We start from the raw sequence: 16,708 nt of genomic DNA, 5'->3' as shown, positions 1-16,708 counted from the left end.
ATTGGCGATAGCGGTAATAAGTCGTTCGACCGTGCCCTCAGTTAAAATGGCGACCTGAGTTGCTTCATTAACTTGGAACCAGCGCTCCTTAGGCTTCCTGCGTCGGGCCGCAGAGCGAGTCGGGAAGCGAATTTAAACTGAGGCGGCGGCTGAGGGGTAAATTGCGGGATTTCAAGGGCGGGATTGCGTGGCTAGCCTTGGCCCCCGAAGGGCTCAGGTGGAGAAGGCGAGTTGGGACACACTGTCCCTTGCCCTGCTGTCGGGGGTCGCCTCCTCAGGAGCGAGGGTCGCAGAGCTGGGTGGCTGTGTCAGCGGAAATCCCTCCGGGTGAAGTCTCAGGGCTCACCTGGCGTCCGAGGGAGCGGAGGTCCCCTTACTGGGCACATTTGTGTTCCTGGTGAACCCGCTTGTGGAGCGGGAAGGAATTTGGAAGGGCCAGGTATTCCTCCACTCTCTCACTCAGCTGCCATTGGGGCGACTTTTTTTTTTTAATTCAGGGGATTTCAGTCTGTACGTGGTTTTGGATCCGGGCTTGAAGAATGATTCGTGAAGCCGGCTCGGGTGACAACGTCATCACAGCATGTCATTGGTAAGATGCTTTGGATTGCTCAGGACTGGCAGCGAACTTGTTATTTCGCGCTGTTGTGACGTCATTATTGTTACAGTACTTGTGTGTGGCGGCGTGTTTCACACACGCCCTTAGCGCCGGCCAAGCCCTGGCGTCGGGGCAGGTGGTTTCAGGGCTTGGGAGCCTCGTAGAAAAGGAACTCAGGTTCCGTTCCTTCCCGGGCTTAGCACGAGAGAAACAACGAAGCTGTCATTGTGTTATGACGTACAAGTGCAGAGTTGGCGGGAGAGCTAGCTAATTTTAAAATTTTTATAAGAAGATTCAATAAGTGTAAATTACCTGGGTTTTTACATTTTATTTAAGCATAGTTGGTATATAACATGATATTACATTAGTTTCCGGCGTGCAATACAGTGAGCTGACATTTACATACCTTACAATGTGATCACGCCCCTAATTCTAGTAATCTTCTGTCGCTGTGCCAACTTACCACAATGTTATTGACTATGTTCCCCGTCACCTTTTTCACCCCTCCCCCTGGCAACTATCAGTTTGATCTCTTTCTATGAGTCTGTTTTTGTTTTGTTTGTTCATTTTTTTCTTTTAGGTTCCACATGTAAGTGAAATCATCCAGCACTTGTCTTTGTCTGACTTATTTCACGTAGCATAATACTCTCTAGGTCCATCCATGTCGTCACAAAGGGCAGGATTTCATTCTTTTTTTCTGGTGCCGTAATATTCCACTGTATAAATGTGTCACATCTTCTTGGTCCATTCCTCTATCAGTGGACACTTAGGTTGCTTCCATGTCTTGACTATTGTAAACAATGCTGCAGTAAACATAGGGGCGCAGATAGCTTTTCGAATTAGTGTTTTGTTTTCTTTGGATAAATACCCAGAAGTGGAATGGCTGGGTCATATGGTAGTTCTAGTTTTAGTTTTGGGAAGAATCTCCATACTGTTTCCCATAATGGCTGCACCAATTCGCATTCCCACCAACGGTGCAGGAAGGTTCCCTTCCCCCCCACATCCTCACCAACACTTACTTGTCTTTTTGATGGTAGCCAACCTGACAGGTGAATAGCCATCTGACAGACAATTGCTCTCAATTCAGCAGGTTGATAGGTAGGGTACTTTTCTTTTGTTTTCCAGTAGATGGTGCTGTAGTTCAAGTTCTTGTTTTATCTGCTCTTGAACCTTCGAGATTGCGGTGCAGCGGCGACGTTTAGGTTACGAAAAACGCTGCTGAGGTTGCGGGTGTCCCGTCTGTGACCGACTGGCCTCCGTTATGGGGCACCAGGAGAACTGGTTTTTCGAGTTCCAGGGCCACCTCCCTTTTCTGCTGTGTTTTTGGCTTTGGCGGGTCGGAGCCTCAGCCCCGTTTCCAGTTAACGGTTGTTGGCACTGCTGTGTTGGTTGCAGTTTCCCAGTCGTCTCTACCTGGCGAGAAGGGAGATGCTTTCTCCATAAAGGAAACCAATTCTGTCCCTAGTATTATACTCCAGGTCGTAGTGTGAACAAGAAAGTATATGAATATGGACCAAAATGAGTGGTACAGACTAGGTGACCTAGGAGAGCCCTGTGGGCTAATATATCATTAGTCTCCAAAGATTTTATAAAACATTCTTGAGGGATTTTGTTAGGCCCATCTGGAGGGCTTTTGGGCTTTTAAAAAATATTTACCCCTGTTATTTCATTGTATATATACACACACACTGCTCCAAGGAACGAGCCACTGATATAATAGACATAGATATTTTGGGAGAAAAAAGATTAACAAAACCCTACTACTTGCAATTGGATTAGATCAAGCATGGTCTTAAAAGGGAGAATGGAAAAGGACACTTCAGATTGGGAATATACCGGGGTGCCAAAAAAATGTATACACATGACTTGTATTCATCTTTTGTTATTGATATATATTATTATAATTTTAATACATTTTTTTCCTTCCTTAAAATGTGTATACATTTTTTTGGCACCCTCTGTAAAAACATGAAGATAAGAATATGTTTATGTCTAGGAGAAGTAGAAAGAGAAGGGCAAGCTGAATTATGAAAGATCTTAAATACAGAGCAGAAGAGGATTTATCTCATCACTGTAAAGGTTTTTGCACAGGTGTCTAATAATAAATTGCCATTTCTGAAGAATGATTACCATTAAGTATGGAAAATGCTTAGTTGCTGTGATAAGAACTTGGCTAAGGAAGGAGCTTTGGGGATGGATGACAGACTGTTGAAGGAAAAACTCAAACGAGTGTGTTTAATGACTACGTGTTAAAGAATGAAAGTGGGAGACTACTTAAATGAATTTAAATTAACTTAGAAAATTGACAGGAATTTGAAAATGGACGAACTAGCTTTTGGAAGGAGGAGGAGTTGAATTTAGATTTGAAAATACCTTTTGAGTTACCTGTAAGATAGTAACAAAAATAGCCTATAACCAATGAGAAATGCTGGACTTGGTTGATAAGTCAAAACTGGGGGCAGAGAATTCCTTTATAGTGAAGAGAGGAATCATTGAAACTGTGCGCGTGAATTAAGTTTTTAGTGTTCAGAATTCTGGTTTTATTTCTTTTTATGTAGATCATGGATTCTTATACTGCACCAGAATCAACTCCCAGACAAAGTGCATCGTCAAGGGTTAAAGATTACTTTATAGGTGCCACCCCTCTGCAGAAGCAATTAGAATCAGCCAGGAAGCTGACTTCATTTGTCCCCACTCCACCTCGAAGGAAAATCCCCCAGTGTTCACAGTTGCAGGTATGCTTTTTTTTTGTTTCTTCCTGATACTCAGTAATTGAGAATATATGTGAACAAAACATTTCGATTTTTGTTACTTTCCTAGTATTTTTAGTATCTTCTTAATCCTTCAGGTAACAAAATAAATGAGAAACAGCTCAAAGAAACAGTTGTTCACACTCTCAATACCACCTCTGTTATGTCTTTTAAACTCCTTTAGTCTGGAACATTTCCACAATATTTCTTTGTTTTTTATGACTTGTGAAGAGCATAGTTTCCTTCTCTCCCCTTTTTAAATAGACTATTCCTCATTTTGTGTTTGTCTGATGTTTCCTCACGATTAGATTGGAGTTACGTATTCTTGGCTGGAGTACTGTATAGGTGCTATTGTGTCCTTAGGGAATGATGTCTGGTACCACGATAGGTGATGTTAGTTTTGATCATCCTGTCAGGGTGTTACCCAATAATTAATTTATTCCCCCTCTGCAGTTGATAAGCAGTCTGTGGGGAGACACTTTACAATAATGCAGATATTCTGTTCCTCGTCAAAATTTCCCCATACATTTAGCATCCTTTGATAATTTTTGCCTGATCCCATCTTTATCACGATGTTGCAAAATAATGATTTTCTTGTCAGTGTTGTATGCATAGTATCTTTTGGGATATGAAAACATTTTTGTTTCTTTGTGAAAACTGTCTTAAACAAAAATGACTAGTGCTGGTAATAAAAGTGATGGTTCCTAACTGAAAAATAGAAATTGTATATAAATTAAAGATTAGAATGTCCATCACATATCTGTGAGACAAATAATTTTGCTATACCTTTTGATAATAAGAAAAAAGTTTATAACTGTTTCCATGAATACTCTAGTCAGAGCAAATATGTATGTTTTTTTTAATTGGGGAAGGGGAACAGGACTTTATTGGAGAACAGTGTGTACTTCCAGGACTTTTTTCCAAGTCAAGTTGTTGTCCTTTCAATCTTAGTTGTGGAGGGTGCCGTTCAGCTTCAAGTTGTTCTTTCAGTCTTAGTTGTGGAGGGTGCAGCTCAGCTCCAGGTCCGGTTGCCATTGCTAGTTGCAGGGGACGCAGCCCACCATCCCTTGTGGGAGTTGAACCGGCAACCTTGTGGTTGAGAGCCCACTGGCCCATGTGGGAATTGAACCGGCAGCCTTCAGAGTTCGGAGCATGGAGCTCTAATCGCCTGAGCCACCGGGCCAGCCCCAGAGCAAATATTTTTGTCAAGTAGACAATTGCAGTGAAAGTTCCACGAGATAGTTGGAGTTGTGAGACTGTCAAGAAATATGGATTCTATAGAAAAATTCAATTAAGGATAAAACTAGGAGCCTATAGGGTATTTGTGAAGACCCTCCATAATGCCATAGGGCTAATACAGATGAAGTATTTTTGTTTTTGATGGTATGTGGTTCTAATCGAGCATGGCAGAAATACTCCCAGGTATTATTTTATTTAATCCACTGAATTAAGGCATTGTGTCAGAGTGGATTTACTGCCAAACAATTTTAAAAATTACTGAATGAAAATCAATCAAATTAGTTGTGCTAGGAATAATTAGTATTTTCAAAATCTATAATTTGAAATGTCTAGAAGTGAAACATCATTGTTCATTCAGTACGTATTTATTGAACACCTGTTCTAGATGGCCTCGTTTTAGGAGTTGTAGTAGAGATGTAGTAGTGAATGGAATAGACAAAATCCCTGTTTTCATCAAACTCATACTCTAGTAAGGAAAACAGACAACAAAACTCAGAGGAATATATAGTATCAGAGAGTGATAAGTGCTGTGAAAAAATAAAGCGTTGTTAAGGAGATATAGAGTGACAAAGTTGGAGTGGGTGCAAGTGCTACTTTAGCAAGAGTAGCCTCTTGAGTGACATTTGGGCAGAGACCTGATTGAAGGAAAGGGACATGCTGTGTGAACACCCATGGGAAGAACATTATAGCAAAAGCAAAGGCCTTTTCGAGGGTCTTCAAAGAATCCTACAAACTCCAGTTTGGCTGAGTGCAAAGCTGAGGTCCCCAGTCATAGTTTTGTATTAAATACTTAAAATGTTATGATTCAATCCTTATTTACTAAAGTTTCCTAATTCTTCAACTTTTTTTTGTCCTGATTTATTTTTTTTTTAGGAAGATGCTGAACTTCAAAAGGTGGCGTTCCTTCTGCATAAGCAGTGGTCTTTATATAGTTTAACTCCCCTATATAAATTCTCCTATACTAATCTCAAAGAGTATTCTAAACTTCTGAGTGCATTTATTGCTGCTGAAAAGCAGAAAGGCCTTGCTGTGGAAGTGGGAGAAGACTTCAATATCAAAGTGATTTTCTCTGCTCTGCTGGGAATGAAAGGAACACAAAGGGACCCTGAAGCATTTCTTGTCCAGGTAGAGTATGTAAGCAACCCTTGCTTCCTGTGGGGGAGAATCTGTGTTGTCTTGGTTTGGAAATTGTGGTGGCGGTTTGTTTTTTGTTTTGTTGTTTTGTTTTTACTGTTTTGAAAATTCTTAAGCCTGTGATTTGTAACCTCTTTTATGTCTTATTTGACCAAATTATAGTAATTAGATATGGCCTACATTAAAAAAGTTTTTTTCCTGTTACAATTTAATCACGTTTATTTTAGAAACTTAGAAAATACATAAAAGTACAAAGAAAGTAAAAACCACAGTTTAACATGTTGGTATATAGCTATTTTACAATAGACAACCTGAATAGGCCTCTATCTATTAAAGAAATTGAGTCAATACTTAATAACCTTCCAAAACAGAAAGCACCAGGGGTAGCTAGGTTCACTGGTGAATTCTACCAAACATTTAAGAAAGAAATTACACCAGTTCTCTGCATTCTCTTTCAGAGGTTAGAAGCAGAGGGAATACTTCCTAACTCTTTCTGTGAGGCAGCATTACCCTAAAACCAAAATCAGACCAAGACATTGTGAGAAAACTACAGACCAGTATCTCTCATGCACATAATACATCTATTTGGCTGTCTGTATCTATTAAAATGGGGATCATATTGCCCATAATTTTGCATGATGGCATTTTTACTAATACTCAATGTTGAAGATAATTACTCATGTCATTAGGAATTCTACAGTTCTGTGGTTTTTACTAGGATTAAATTCCTAGAAGAACTTTAACAAAAAATATGTAACATCATTACATATCATGATATCATGCCAAGTTACTCTCAGAAATGTTTACATTCCTTCCTGTATGAGTATATAAAAGTAATACGAGTATGACTAGCTTTTGATTCATTAAGAAGCCAGATTTATTTTATTCATGCCTGCTACTTCTGTTTCTTTTAACTCATCTTAGTCATTGATAAATTCTGATGCAGTTGAACAGACCTAAATTTATTTGTTTATTTATATAGATCAAGGGTCAGCAAACTACGGCCCCCAGGGCCAAGTCGGACCGGCTGCTGTTTTTTTACAGGAGGTTCTATTGGACCAGAACCCCTTTCGTTTGTTTGTGAATTGTCTCAGGCTGCTTTTGTGCTACAACCGCAGAGTTGAGTATTTGCTACAGTGACCATATGGCCCAAAAAGCCTTAAATATTTACTGTCTGGTCCTTAATTGTGATATTGGCACAGATGTCAAGATTCCTAGGATTAGATTCAGCTGCATGTAACAGAAAGCCTAAACAATAGTGAATGAAACGAGAGAAAGGTTTATTTGTCTTATAAAAGTGGTCTCCGTAGGTAAGCTGTTCAAGGCTGGTGTTTGCTTTATGATATTAATAATCTAGGCTCCTTCTCTCTTTCATCCTTGGTGCATGGCCTCCATCCTTAAGGTCATGTTATAGTCTAAGATGGCATCTGGAGCTCTAAATATTGCATGCAAGTTCCCGGCAGGAAGCAGGAAGAGGATGGGAAGGGCAAACAGAATGCCTGGCACTGAGTAATCTTTAAGGAGACTTACTGAGACCCAGCAACTTCTCTTTACATCCCAGTTGGAAGGGAGACTAGAAAAATTTTCTTTGTTAGTCGGTACTTTGCCACCCCAAGTAAAAGCACAGTTTTTCTCTGGAAGGAAAAATAGATGCTGGGTAGACAGTAGTCTCTGCCAGGTGAAGCAAGCAGGTGATGCCTAGAGAAGTTAAGGGTTTGGTTGGCATGTCATCAGGCAAGCAAATGTTCTTGTGAGGAGTAGAAATGACCTCCTAAATTTTTAACATAATGTCCTAATAGTTTTCAAATTGTCGTGTCCTTGACAGGGTTATAGGACTCTTAAGGTTTAAAAGTATGACAGCATAATTATATACGGGCTTTAAGATATTTGAGATCTCTTATAATCTCTTGAACAAGAACTATGGTAAAAGTAACTATGGTTTAAGTAACTGATCATCTTTAAAGGGATATGATACTGGGCCGTCCTGGTCAACTTTAATTAAAACTTAACAAAATCTTTTAATATCTGGAAGGCATATTGTGTAATTTGCAAATGCAAAGTTTGAACGGTTAGTCAATCTGCTGGAAAATATAATTAAGATTCTAAAAGATCTCAGTGGATTGGCACAATGGGCCAAATTGAAAGAGATTAAAATTTCAGTAGGGATAAGTTTACTGTCTCAGTATAGGTTGGAGGGGAGGGGGGAGATTTACCTATTAACAGCAAAAATGAATATGTAGGACTAATTTATGTAAAGCTGTCAACTGAAAACCAGAAAACTACTGCGATGTAAGATTATATTGGTAGGAGTGTAATCTAGGTTAAAGATGGTGGCAGTCCTGTAATCAGACCTTTGGAAGAAATTATGTTCACTTCTGTTCTCCCATACAGAAGAATTTCGGAGAAGAGTGACGAGGATAGTGTGAGAACTTGTCTGTAAGTCGTAGAATGAATGGTCAAAGAAACTGGAGATGCTGAACTTGGCCTACGTGTGAGGGGGATCATTAAATATTTGAAGGCCTTTTCCTGTAGAAGAGATTCGGTTTGATTTGTTCTCCATGCATGTAAGGAAGAAGGCAGGGCTAGTGTGTAGAAACCACAGGGCCCTACCTACGAAAGAACATTTCCGGTTGATAGAAAGAACGGCCTTAGGAACTAGTCTTCCTCCATACGAGAGTTCAAGCATGTTCGTTTGGGCACCTTTACAGTCCCTTCTAAAGCTGAGATTTTTTTTTCAGGATACTGTACTTGCTTATACCATATTGGCATCCCTTATTTTGCATTTTGGTTGTATGAAGATCTTGCCACACACCATGTCTCTAGTGTATAAGAATATTAGAAAAAAAGCATAAATTAACTTGATAAACCCTAATAATGACTAGGGACACTATTTCCTCTTGTGTTTTTTTGGCAACTAGCAGAATTTATCTTCTTATTTTGTACTAATGTGCTAATTAATTTTGAGAAGATGTAATTCAAGAGTAAGTGTACTTTTGAACTTAATGAACGTGTTTCCTTTTCCTTTTTTGCAGATTCTGTCAAAATCTCAATTGCCATCTGAGAATGGAGAAGGTAAAGTCTTGTGGACTGGTTGGTTCTGCTGTATATTTGGAGACAGTCTTCTGGAGACTGTTTCAGAAGATTTCACCTGTCTACCCTTATTCCTTGCAAATGGAGCAGAGACTAATACAGCCATAATCGGAACCTGGTTTCAGAAAACTTTTGACTGTTATTTCAGTCCCTTAGCGATCAGTGCATTTAATCTTTCCTGGATGGCTGCTATGTGGACTGCATGCAAAATGGACCGTTACATGGCTACTACTGAATTTCTGTGGTCTGTGCCCTGTAGCCCTCAAAGTCTGGACATTTCTTATGCCATACATCCAGAGGATGCAAAAGCTTTGTGGGACAGTGTCCACAAAACACCTGGAGAAGTTACCCAGGAGGAAGTTGACTTATTTATGGACTGCCTTTATTCCCATTTCTATAGGCATTTCAAAATTCATTTATCAGCCACAAGATTGGTTCGTGTTTCAACATCTGTAGCTTCAGCACATACTGATGGAAAAATAAAGGTCAGTTTGAACAAATTTAGTTAAGTAATTTTTCCTTATTGCATAGTTTTCAGAATGTCTGGTAATTGCATTTTTCACATTGAAGAAACACATTTGAATGTCTGCCAATTCAAGAGAGTGGAGAGGTTTTATTTTTTGCTTCATAAATCATTTACTCAAAAGTCTTCAGCCTTCCAGATGTAGCTTTAAAATGGAAGGATGCTACGGATTTTGGTAACAATATGAATTATTCTGTAATAACTCTGAAACTTGCAAAATTGTTTCTTGTTAAACTTTGAAATAATGATCAGATAACAGAGGATTGTGTGTATTAGATAAGAAAATTGTAGCCAGAAACAGAACTAAGATATCATCTTTGTATTTTAGGCTTTTCTATCCCTACTGGGAAAGAGATAATAAAGACATTGTTTTACTGTTTATGAAGTTCTTATTGGAGGAAGTATCAGAAATAAAGTGAGAGTAGGCACTTAAATATATTAAAATATATTATGTTACTATATTTAACATGTATTAAAATATAACCACATAAACACTCAGTGAATATTGGTTTTGTCACTGTGCTAGGAGTTTAACATATCTTTAGGTGTTTTTATCCACATTTTATTTTATTTTAATTTTTTTTATTTTAAGTGTGTCTTTCCAGGACCCATCAGCTCCAAGTCAAGTAGTTGTTTCAGTCTAGTTGTGGAGGGCACAGCTCACAGTGGCCCATGTGGGGATCAAACCGGCAACCTTGTTGTTAAGAGCCCACACTCCAGCCAATTGAGCTAACCGGACACCCCCACATTTTATTTTTAAAACAATGAAACTGAGATAGGTTTAAGTGACACATGCAAGATAGCTTAGTAAGAGGAGGTGTCAAGATCTGAATGTTTCTCTCTTAGGTTCCAAGAATTTCGTACTCTGCCTATAAACACTATAATAGAGCTTTTCAAACTGGAGGTCACAATGCAACAGTAGGTTGGGAAATAATTTTGATGGGAATAGACCACCTTTAAAAAAATAAACAAAAAAAGAAATAAAATAGAAAATACAAAAACGAGAGTGTATCACATGTGGTAAGGGTATACATTTGTTTGTACTGGGTGATGTTAAATTTATTTTTTACTATGGTTTACAGTAAAAAACTTGCAAGATTATACTCTATTATATTATTTTGACACTATAAAGGAAAATATTTACATTTTAGCACCTCAGAATTCAACGTTCATGAAGTCCTTATATATTTTTAAATTTTGTTTCCATATGCCCACACTGTTAGTAAACTACATTTAAAAACTTTTATATAATGTGTTCTTATCCATCTATGTATATGAGGGTGGTCCTTAAACACATTTATTTATTCTGAATCTAAGAGCCTCTCTTAGTAATGTATGAAAGTAACTGTGGCTCTTGGGCTCAAATAATGCCATAATGATAGCTAGCATTTATTAAGCACTAAATTGTGCCAGGCATTATTAAGCATTTTACTCGTATTGTCTCATTTAGTTTTCACAACAACCTATGTACAGTTTGTAAATTTATATAGGTTGTAAAGAGAAAACTAGCGCAGAGATCACACAGCTGTTAAGTGGAGCTAGAATTTGAACCCAGTCATTTGCCTCAAAAGCTTATACAATTATTTTAACTGCAACACTATACTCTGCTTCTCCAAAGTTTGAAATTAATGCATTAACCAGGTTTCTGCCATCTGCATGGTTTCTACAAGATACTTTTGGAATTGTATATACCTTTGAGAAGAAGAGTTATGGAACTTCTTTCTAGAAAATGTAGACACTCAATTTGCATATAAGCCCAAGCATGGAAGCCAGAATAAATAAGAACCCCACTCTAATTACTTCTAAGCACCATTGACTATAGTTGTAAATTTATTAAAGTTAGTAGTCTTCATTAAATAAAATTTTATTTGACTAAAGCAGAAATGGTTTGGGTTCATATTCACATCTTAGCTTGCAGATAGGGAATTTAACATGAGCCTGGAATATTAATCAAATATTAAACTGCTTTGCTATCATAATTCTATTTTAATTTTAAATGTCATTTTTTAATTTTTTTTTCAGATTCTGTGTCATAAATACCTTATTGGAGTGTTGGCATATTTGACAGAACTGGCAATTTTTCAAATTGAGTGAGGACTTGTGGGGACGATAAATTATGGATTATATACCTTTTTCTCATTTATTATTTGCCTAATCGCTAAGCTGAGAGGGACTGCAAGAGAAATGGGCATCCATCTCCACATCTGTTTCCTACAGCGCCTTTGGAGTTGCCCCGATGGAAGCCAAGAAGGATCTAGAAGAAAAGGGGGTAGTGGATGAACCACAGCCAGGTGCTCATATAATTGTCATGATAATCTGGGATGCCAGTCTCTAGAAAATGCTGAGTTGTTTATTGACCATATTTCTAAAAAATGTATAATGTTTAGTATGTCAAACTTTTAGAATTCAAATGAGGTATCTGTAATATTGAGTATTTCAGATTTGGGTCTTTAAAACCTTTAATCTCTTTTAAGCATTTTAGACTTGCATTCAGAGAGAATTTCTGTCTTGTAAAGACATTTTCCTAGCACCATTTTGCTTTGGAGAACCAGCAATTGAAAAACCCTCTCAAAGGAAACAAAAGATTACTTTAGATTTTTTTAGCCACTAATATGCTCCTGTTTTTAATATTCAATTTTTATTGCAATGTTAAATTAAATATTTACTTTTAAAATGAAGCAGTGTGTTTATCAGTGTCTTGGTGACAGATCTTTAATGTCTCAGGAATGGGAAGTCATGGGCCTTTTCTCTAGCACAAAGATTAAAAACCAGCAATTAGAATCATACAAATTGTAGAGTTGAAAGGCACCTGTGAGCCTCTTTTGAGGGCAGAGATTTTCTTGTTTAACTTTCATATCCCTAATTTTGCTTTAGCACAGTGCTTGGTAAATACCTGTAGATTAAATGAATTTTAACCAATTCTTCCATTTTATAGATGAAAACTGAGGTGCAGCAATTTAGATACCCAAGAGATTGTATCTAAATCTCTTCTTTTTACTGAGCATAGAAAGGTTTTGTTTTACTTTAGAAACAGTGTTTTTAAAAATCTTGTTTGGAGGAAAGTAACTCTAAGAGGCTGTCATTCTAAAAAACAAAAGTTAACTTCCGGAGTGTGTTATTTCACATATACTAGGAACAACAGAGGCAGTAGAAAAAGCATGGGCTTTGGAGTCAGGCATTTGTTCATTCAACTAATACTAATCTCCTGCTGTATACTTAGAATTGTATTGGGTAACAGCAGCGAAGATAAAAAAGATCCCTGTCCTGTGGAAATTATATTCTAGTAGAGAAAGGCAAAAGGTAAATAATTTCATATGGAGATAAATGCTGTAAAGAAAGTAAGGCAGTGGGATATGAAAGAGGTGGCTGGGACAGGGCCTGCTTTACATACAGTTGTCAAAGAAGGGCTCTGAGGAAGTGACGTTTGAGCTGGGTCCTGAATGATGAGAAGAAACCAGCCACATGACGGTCTGAGGAAGCTGTGCTAGGCGGGTATCACTGCAGAGCGAAGGCCTTGAGCCAGGGAGAGCGTGGCTTGTCTGAGGAAGGAAGGGAACCTGTGTGGCGGGAGCAGTGGTGAGGAGTGGAGCGGTATGCGATGAAACAGGACACTGCCACAGACACTTCTTCCATGTGCTGTCTCCCAACTTCTGGCTGGGCACGTGGCTGCCCAGAATAAAAAGGACGTTTTTCCAGCCTTTCTCTTAGGTAGGTGCAGTCTTGTTTAAGCTACTGTTTTTTGGGTCTTTTGCTCATAGCCAAACCTGAGCCTACCTGACACAGAGAGGCAGGAGCTTGTTTTTATAGGTACTGTGGCCAGATTGGCTTTTACTCTAAATGCAATGGGAAGCCACCAAAGTTTGAAGCAGGAGAAGAATATGACCCAATTTGTATTTTATACGTTATGAGGGAGAATGAGTTGTAGGTGGACAAGAGTGGAAGAGGAAAACAGTTAAAAGGTTGTTAGAAACGGTACCACCTCTGTGGAGAAGTTAGCTGTCTATCAAAATTGTGTGATATACCCTTGGACCACCAATCCCACTTCTAGGATTCTGTCCCCAAAATCACTGGCAAAAATACAAAATGAAGGCTATTTATTACAACAGTATTTGTAATAGTAAGACTAAAAACAATCCAATGCCTGCCAGAGGCAGACTGAATAAATTATGGTTTAGCTGCCCAATGAACTACTATGCAGCTATAAAAAGGTTTGAGGACGACGTTGAATACTGCTAAGAGTTGATCTCTTGGAGATGTTATGTGGAGGAGCAAAATGTGGGCAGAGTGTTTAACATGCTGTGTTTTACGGAAGGAACAGAATATGAGTATGTGTGTATGTTTCCTTATGTTTTAAAAAAAACAGTGGAAGGATAACCCAAAAACTAATAACAGTGGTTACTAATAGGAGGAAGAAACTCAGTAGAGGGGACAGGGATGAATGTTATGACTTACCTGTATATTACTTGTTTTCAGTTTGGAACAATATGTTTTATATAATAATGGAACAAAATTGCATCAAAAAGGAAAAACCAAAGCACTCCTAAAAACTGAAAACAAATGAACCTAAATATAGTAAGTCCATGCTATAATCACACAAATTATTTTTAGTATCTTTACTCCTATTTTTACTGTTCATGGTCAGTGAGCTATATATCCTAGGATAAGAAGAGCAGCAAAGGAATCTTAAATTGCATTTATGAGTAATGTTGGTGTTACTATTTTACCAGTATTTATAATAAGATGAAATATGTAATTATAACAATGTTAGGAACCAAGATTTTCAGTATAAGAGAAAAGATAGATGATTATAAAATCAGGTAAGCTTAAGTAAAAACTGTAATATTAAATTTGAATTGAAATTATCAGAATGAATTCGTTTATTTTTGAAATGCAAGTTTTCAATTTTGATAAGGCCAATTTATCAATTTTTTCCTTTTATTTCCTGTGCTTTTGGTGTTTTTAATATATCTAAGAAATCATTGCTTAACCAGAAGTCCTGAAGATTTACTCCTGTTTTCATCTAAGGATTTTATAATTTTAGCTCTTAAATTTGGGTCTGTAATCCATTTTGAGTTATTTTTTATGTATGGTGTGGGTAAGCATCCAAATTCATCATTTTGCATGTAGGTATTCACGTTTTAGCACTATGTATTGGAAGACTATTACTTTCCCATTAATCAATTGGCCATAGATGTTTGAGTTTATTTTTGGACTCTCAATTTTATTTCAGTGATCTATAACATGTCAGCCCTATGCCAGTACCACACTGTCTGATTACTGTGGATTTGTAGTGTGTTTTGAAATCACGAAGTATGAATTTTCCAGCTTTGTCCTTTTTTCAAGATTGTGTGGCTATTCTGGGTCTTTTGCATTTCCTTAAGAATTGTAGGATCAGTTGGTTGATTTCTGTAAAGTTTAGCTGGGATTTTGGTCGTGATGGTGTTGAATTTGTAGATCAATTGGGGGAGTATTGCCATCGTAGTTCTAAGTCTTCCAATCTATGAACATGGGATAGGATATCTTGCCATTTATTTCTTTTCAAAATTTCCTTCAACATTTTACAGTTTTCAGCATACAAACATTGCACTTTTTTGTTGTTGTTAAATTTATTCCTGTGTATTTTATTCTTTTTTATGCTATTGAGAATTGTTTTCTGAGTTTCGTTTTTGGACTGTTTGTCGCTAGTACACAGAAATACAATTGATATGGCTCTTGTATCTTGTCACCTCGCTGAACTTGTTCGCCGTAGTATTTTTGGTGAATTCCTTAGGATTTTTTATGTACAAGATTGGTGTCATTTGTGAATAAAGAGTTTTACTTTTTAATTTCAATCTGTATGTTTTTATTTTCTCATGCCAAATTGCCTTGACTAGAATCTTCAGTAGAATGGCAGATAGAAGTGATGAGAATGTATGTCTTACCTTGTTCCTGATCTTAATGGGAAAGCATATTTCACCATTAAATAGGATGCTAGCTATAGGTGTTTCATAGATGCCCTTTGTGCAGTTAAAGAAGTTCTATTCCTAACTTGTTGAGGGTTTTTTATTATGAGTGGACGTTGGATTTTGTCAAATTATTTTTCTGCATCTATTGAGATGATTCATGATTTTTCTTTTACTTGAAACTACACACTTCACTTCTCCCAGTTTTGTATGTAAGGAGGTTGGAAGTTGCTACTCTGTCCTAGCAACAAATAAAAAGCAGAACATATGGAAGAATCAACAACTCTTCTTGGATCCACAAGAGAGGGGAAGACAGAGAGCAAACAGATTGGAGAGACAGGCGAATACAGGGTGTCACGCTGTACTTGAGCAGTGACTCAGGAGCAGAAACAAACCCTGTGGGAACCAGTGCCAGGGTAAGAAAACCTGAACTATAATTGATAAGTGAGAGAGGCTCACTGTAGACAAATCTGAGAGTTAAAAACTCCAGGAGACCCAGTTAGAGATGTGGAAATAACTATGCAAGTAAATTAACAAAATACTCTATTGGACAGCAATGTCTGTATTGGAATAGGTACCTTACACTCAATAATAAACTGGAGCACCTTTGGTGGAAAAAGAAAAATATCTTTCAATCTCCAGTGAACACTTTGGCCAGTGCTGTAGTTCCTGGGTTTCTCCTCTTGACTCACTGCCATATGTATTGCTCCCATTGGGGAATTTCCAATTTAGGGAGAGTCTAATCCCTAGAATTTAGTTCCTGTTATCATTCCTCTCCTTTTCTTCCAGTACAGGTAATAGTAGAGTCTTGAGAAATGCGTGATTTTGCCTGGAAGACGGGCTGTTAATGATGCAGTATTGTAAGGATCTCATCACAATTTTTATGCCTTTTCAGTGTTGCTTATCAGACTACTTCAAGTCTGTTAGTGTATTTAGTTCCAGGCCATGTTTCAGGTAGGCCTGCAGTGGCAGTGTGGTCCAGAAAGAGAAATGGAGTGGGAGTCTGGGGAACTGATTTCTAATGTTGGTTCCATCACTATTTACTCTATTTACTCTAAGGAAGGACTTCCTTGGTTTTCAGCCTTAGAGCAAAGAAATAAATGGGTTTGTTAGGTGTCCTCCTAGGTCAAAACTATGATTCTAAGTCTTATACCAGAAAATAAGTTTAGTGGTTAAGTAACATATTAAATATGTATATTATAGAAAATATAATTAATATAAAATAATGTAACATATTAATATAAATATTGATGTTATATATTAAACTTTCATATAAATTTGTTATATATAAAATATAATTCATAATTCTAGCTAGCAATCCCTTTATTCCTTCAGGTTTTTGAAAATACTTTTAATTTTACATAAAGGAAATATAAATGATATAGAAACAGAAAAATCTAAATAGCAAAGATACAAGCATTAAAAAACACAAAAA

General features: G+C 37.4%; 1 protein-coding gene across 2 annotated transcripts in view; it reads left to right on the top strand.

Moving 5' to 3' along the window:
* Nucleotides 1–15,162, top strand: part of CENPL (centromere protein L) — a 36,274-nt gene extending 21,112 nt beyond the window's left edge. Inside the window, exons 1-6 of one of the 2 annotated variants that reach the window (XM_019725215.3) lie at nucleotides 39–156; nucleotides 498–589; nucleotides 3,154–3,330; nucleotides 5,458–5,709; nucleotides 8,751–9,293; nucleotides 11,354–15,162. In XM_019725215.3, the coding sequence (XP_019580774.1) occupies nucleotides 581–589; nucleotides 3,154–3,330; nucleotides 5,458–5,709; nucleotides 8,751–9,293; nucleotides 11,354–11,425 (1,053 nt within the window). In that variant the 5' untranslated portion in view covers nucleotides 39–156; nucleotides 498–580 and the 3' untranslated portion in view covers nucleotides 11,426–15,162. Of the gene's footprint in view, nucleotides 1–38; nucleotides 157–497; nucleotides 590–3,153; nucleotides 3,331–5,457; nucleotides 5,710–8,750; nucleotides 9,294–11,353 lie in introns of those variants that run through there. The other variant, XM_088801573.1, reaches the window with a different exon arrangement.
* Nucleotides 15,163–16,708: the final 1,546 nt, after the last annotated feature.

This window comes from Rhinolophus sinicus, chromosome 11 (assembly GCF_057876585.1).
Source record: "Rhinolophus sinicus isolate RSI-liver-muscle chromosome 11, RSI-T2T, whole genome shotgun sequence".
Taxonomy (NCBI): domain Eukaryota; kingdom Metazoa; phylum Chordata; class Mammalia; order Chiroptera; family Rhinolophidae; genus Rhinolophus; species Rhinolophus sinicus.
The sequence above is the reverse complement of the archived record's forward strand: the minus strand, read 5'-3'. Positions and strand labels throughout refer to the sequence as shown.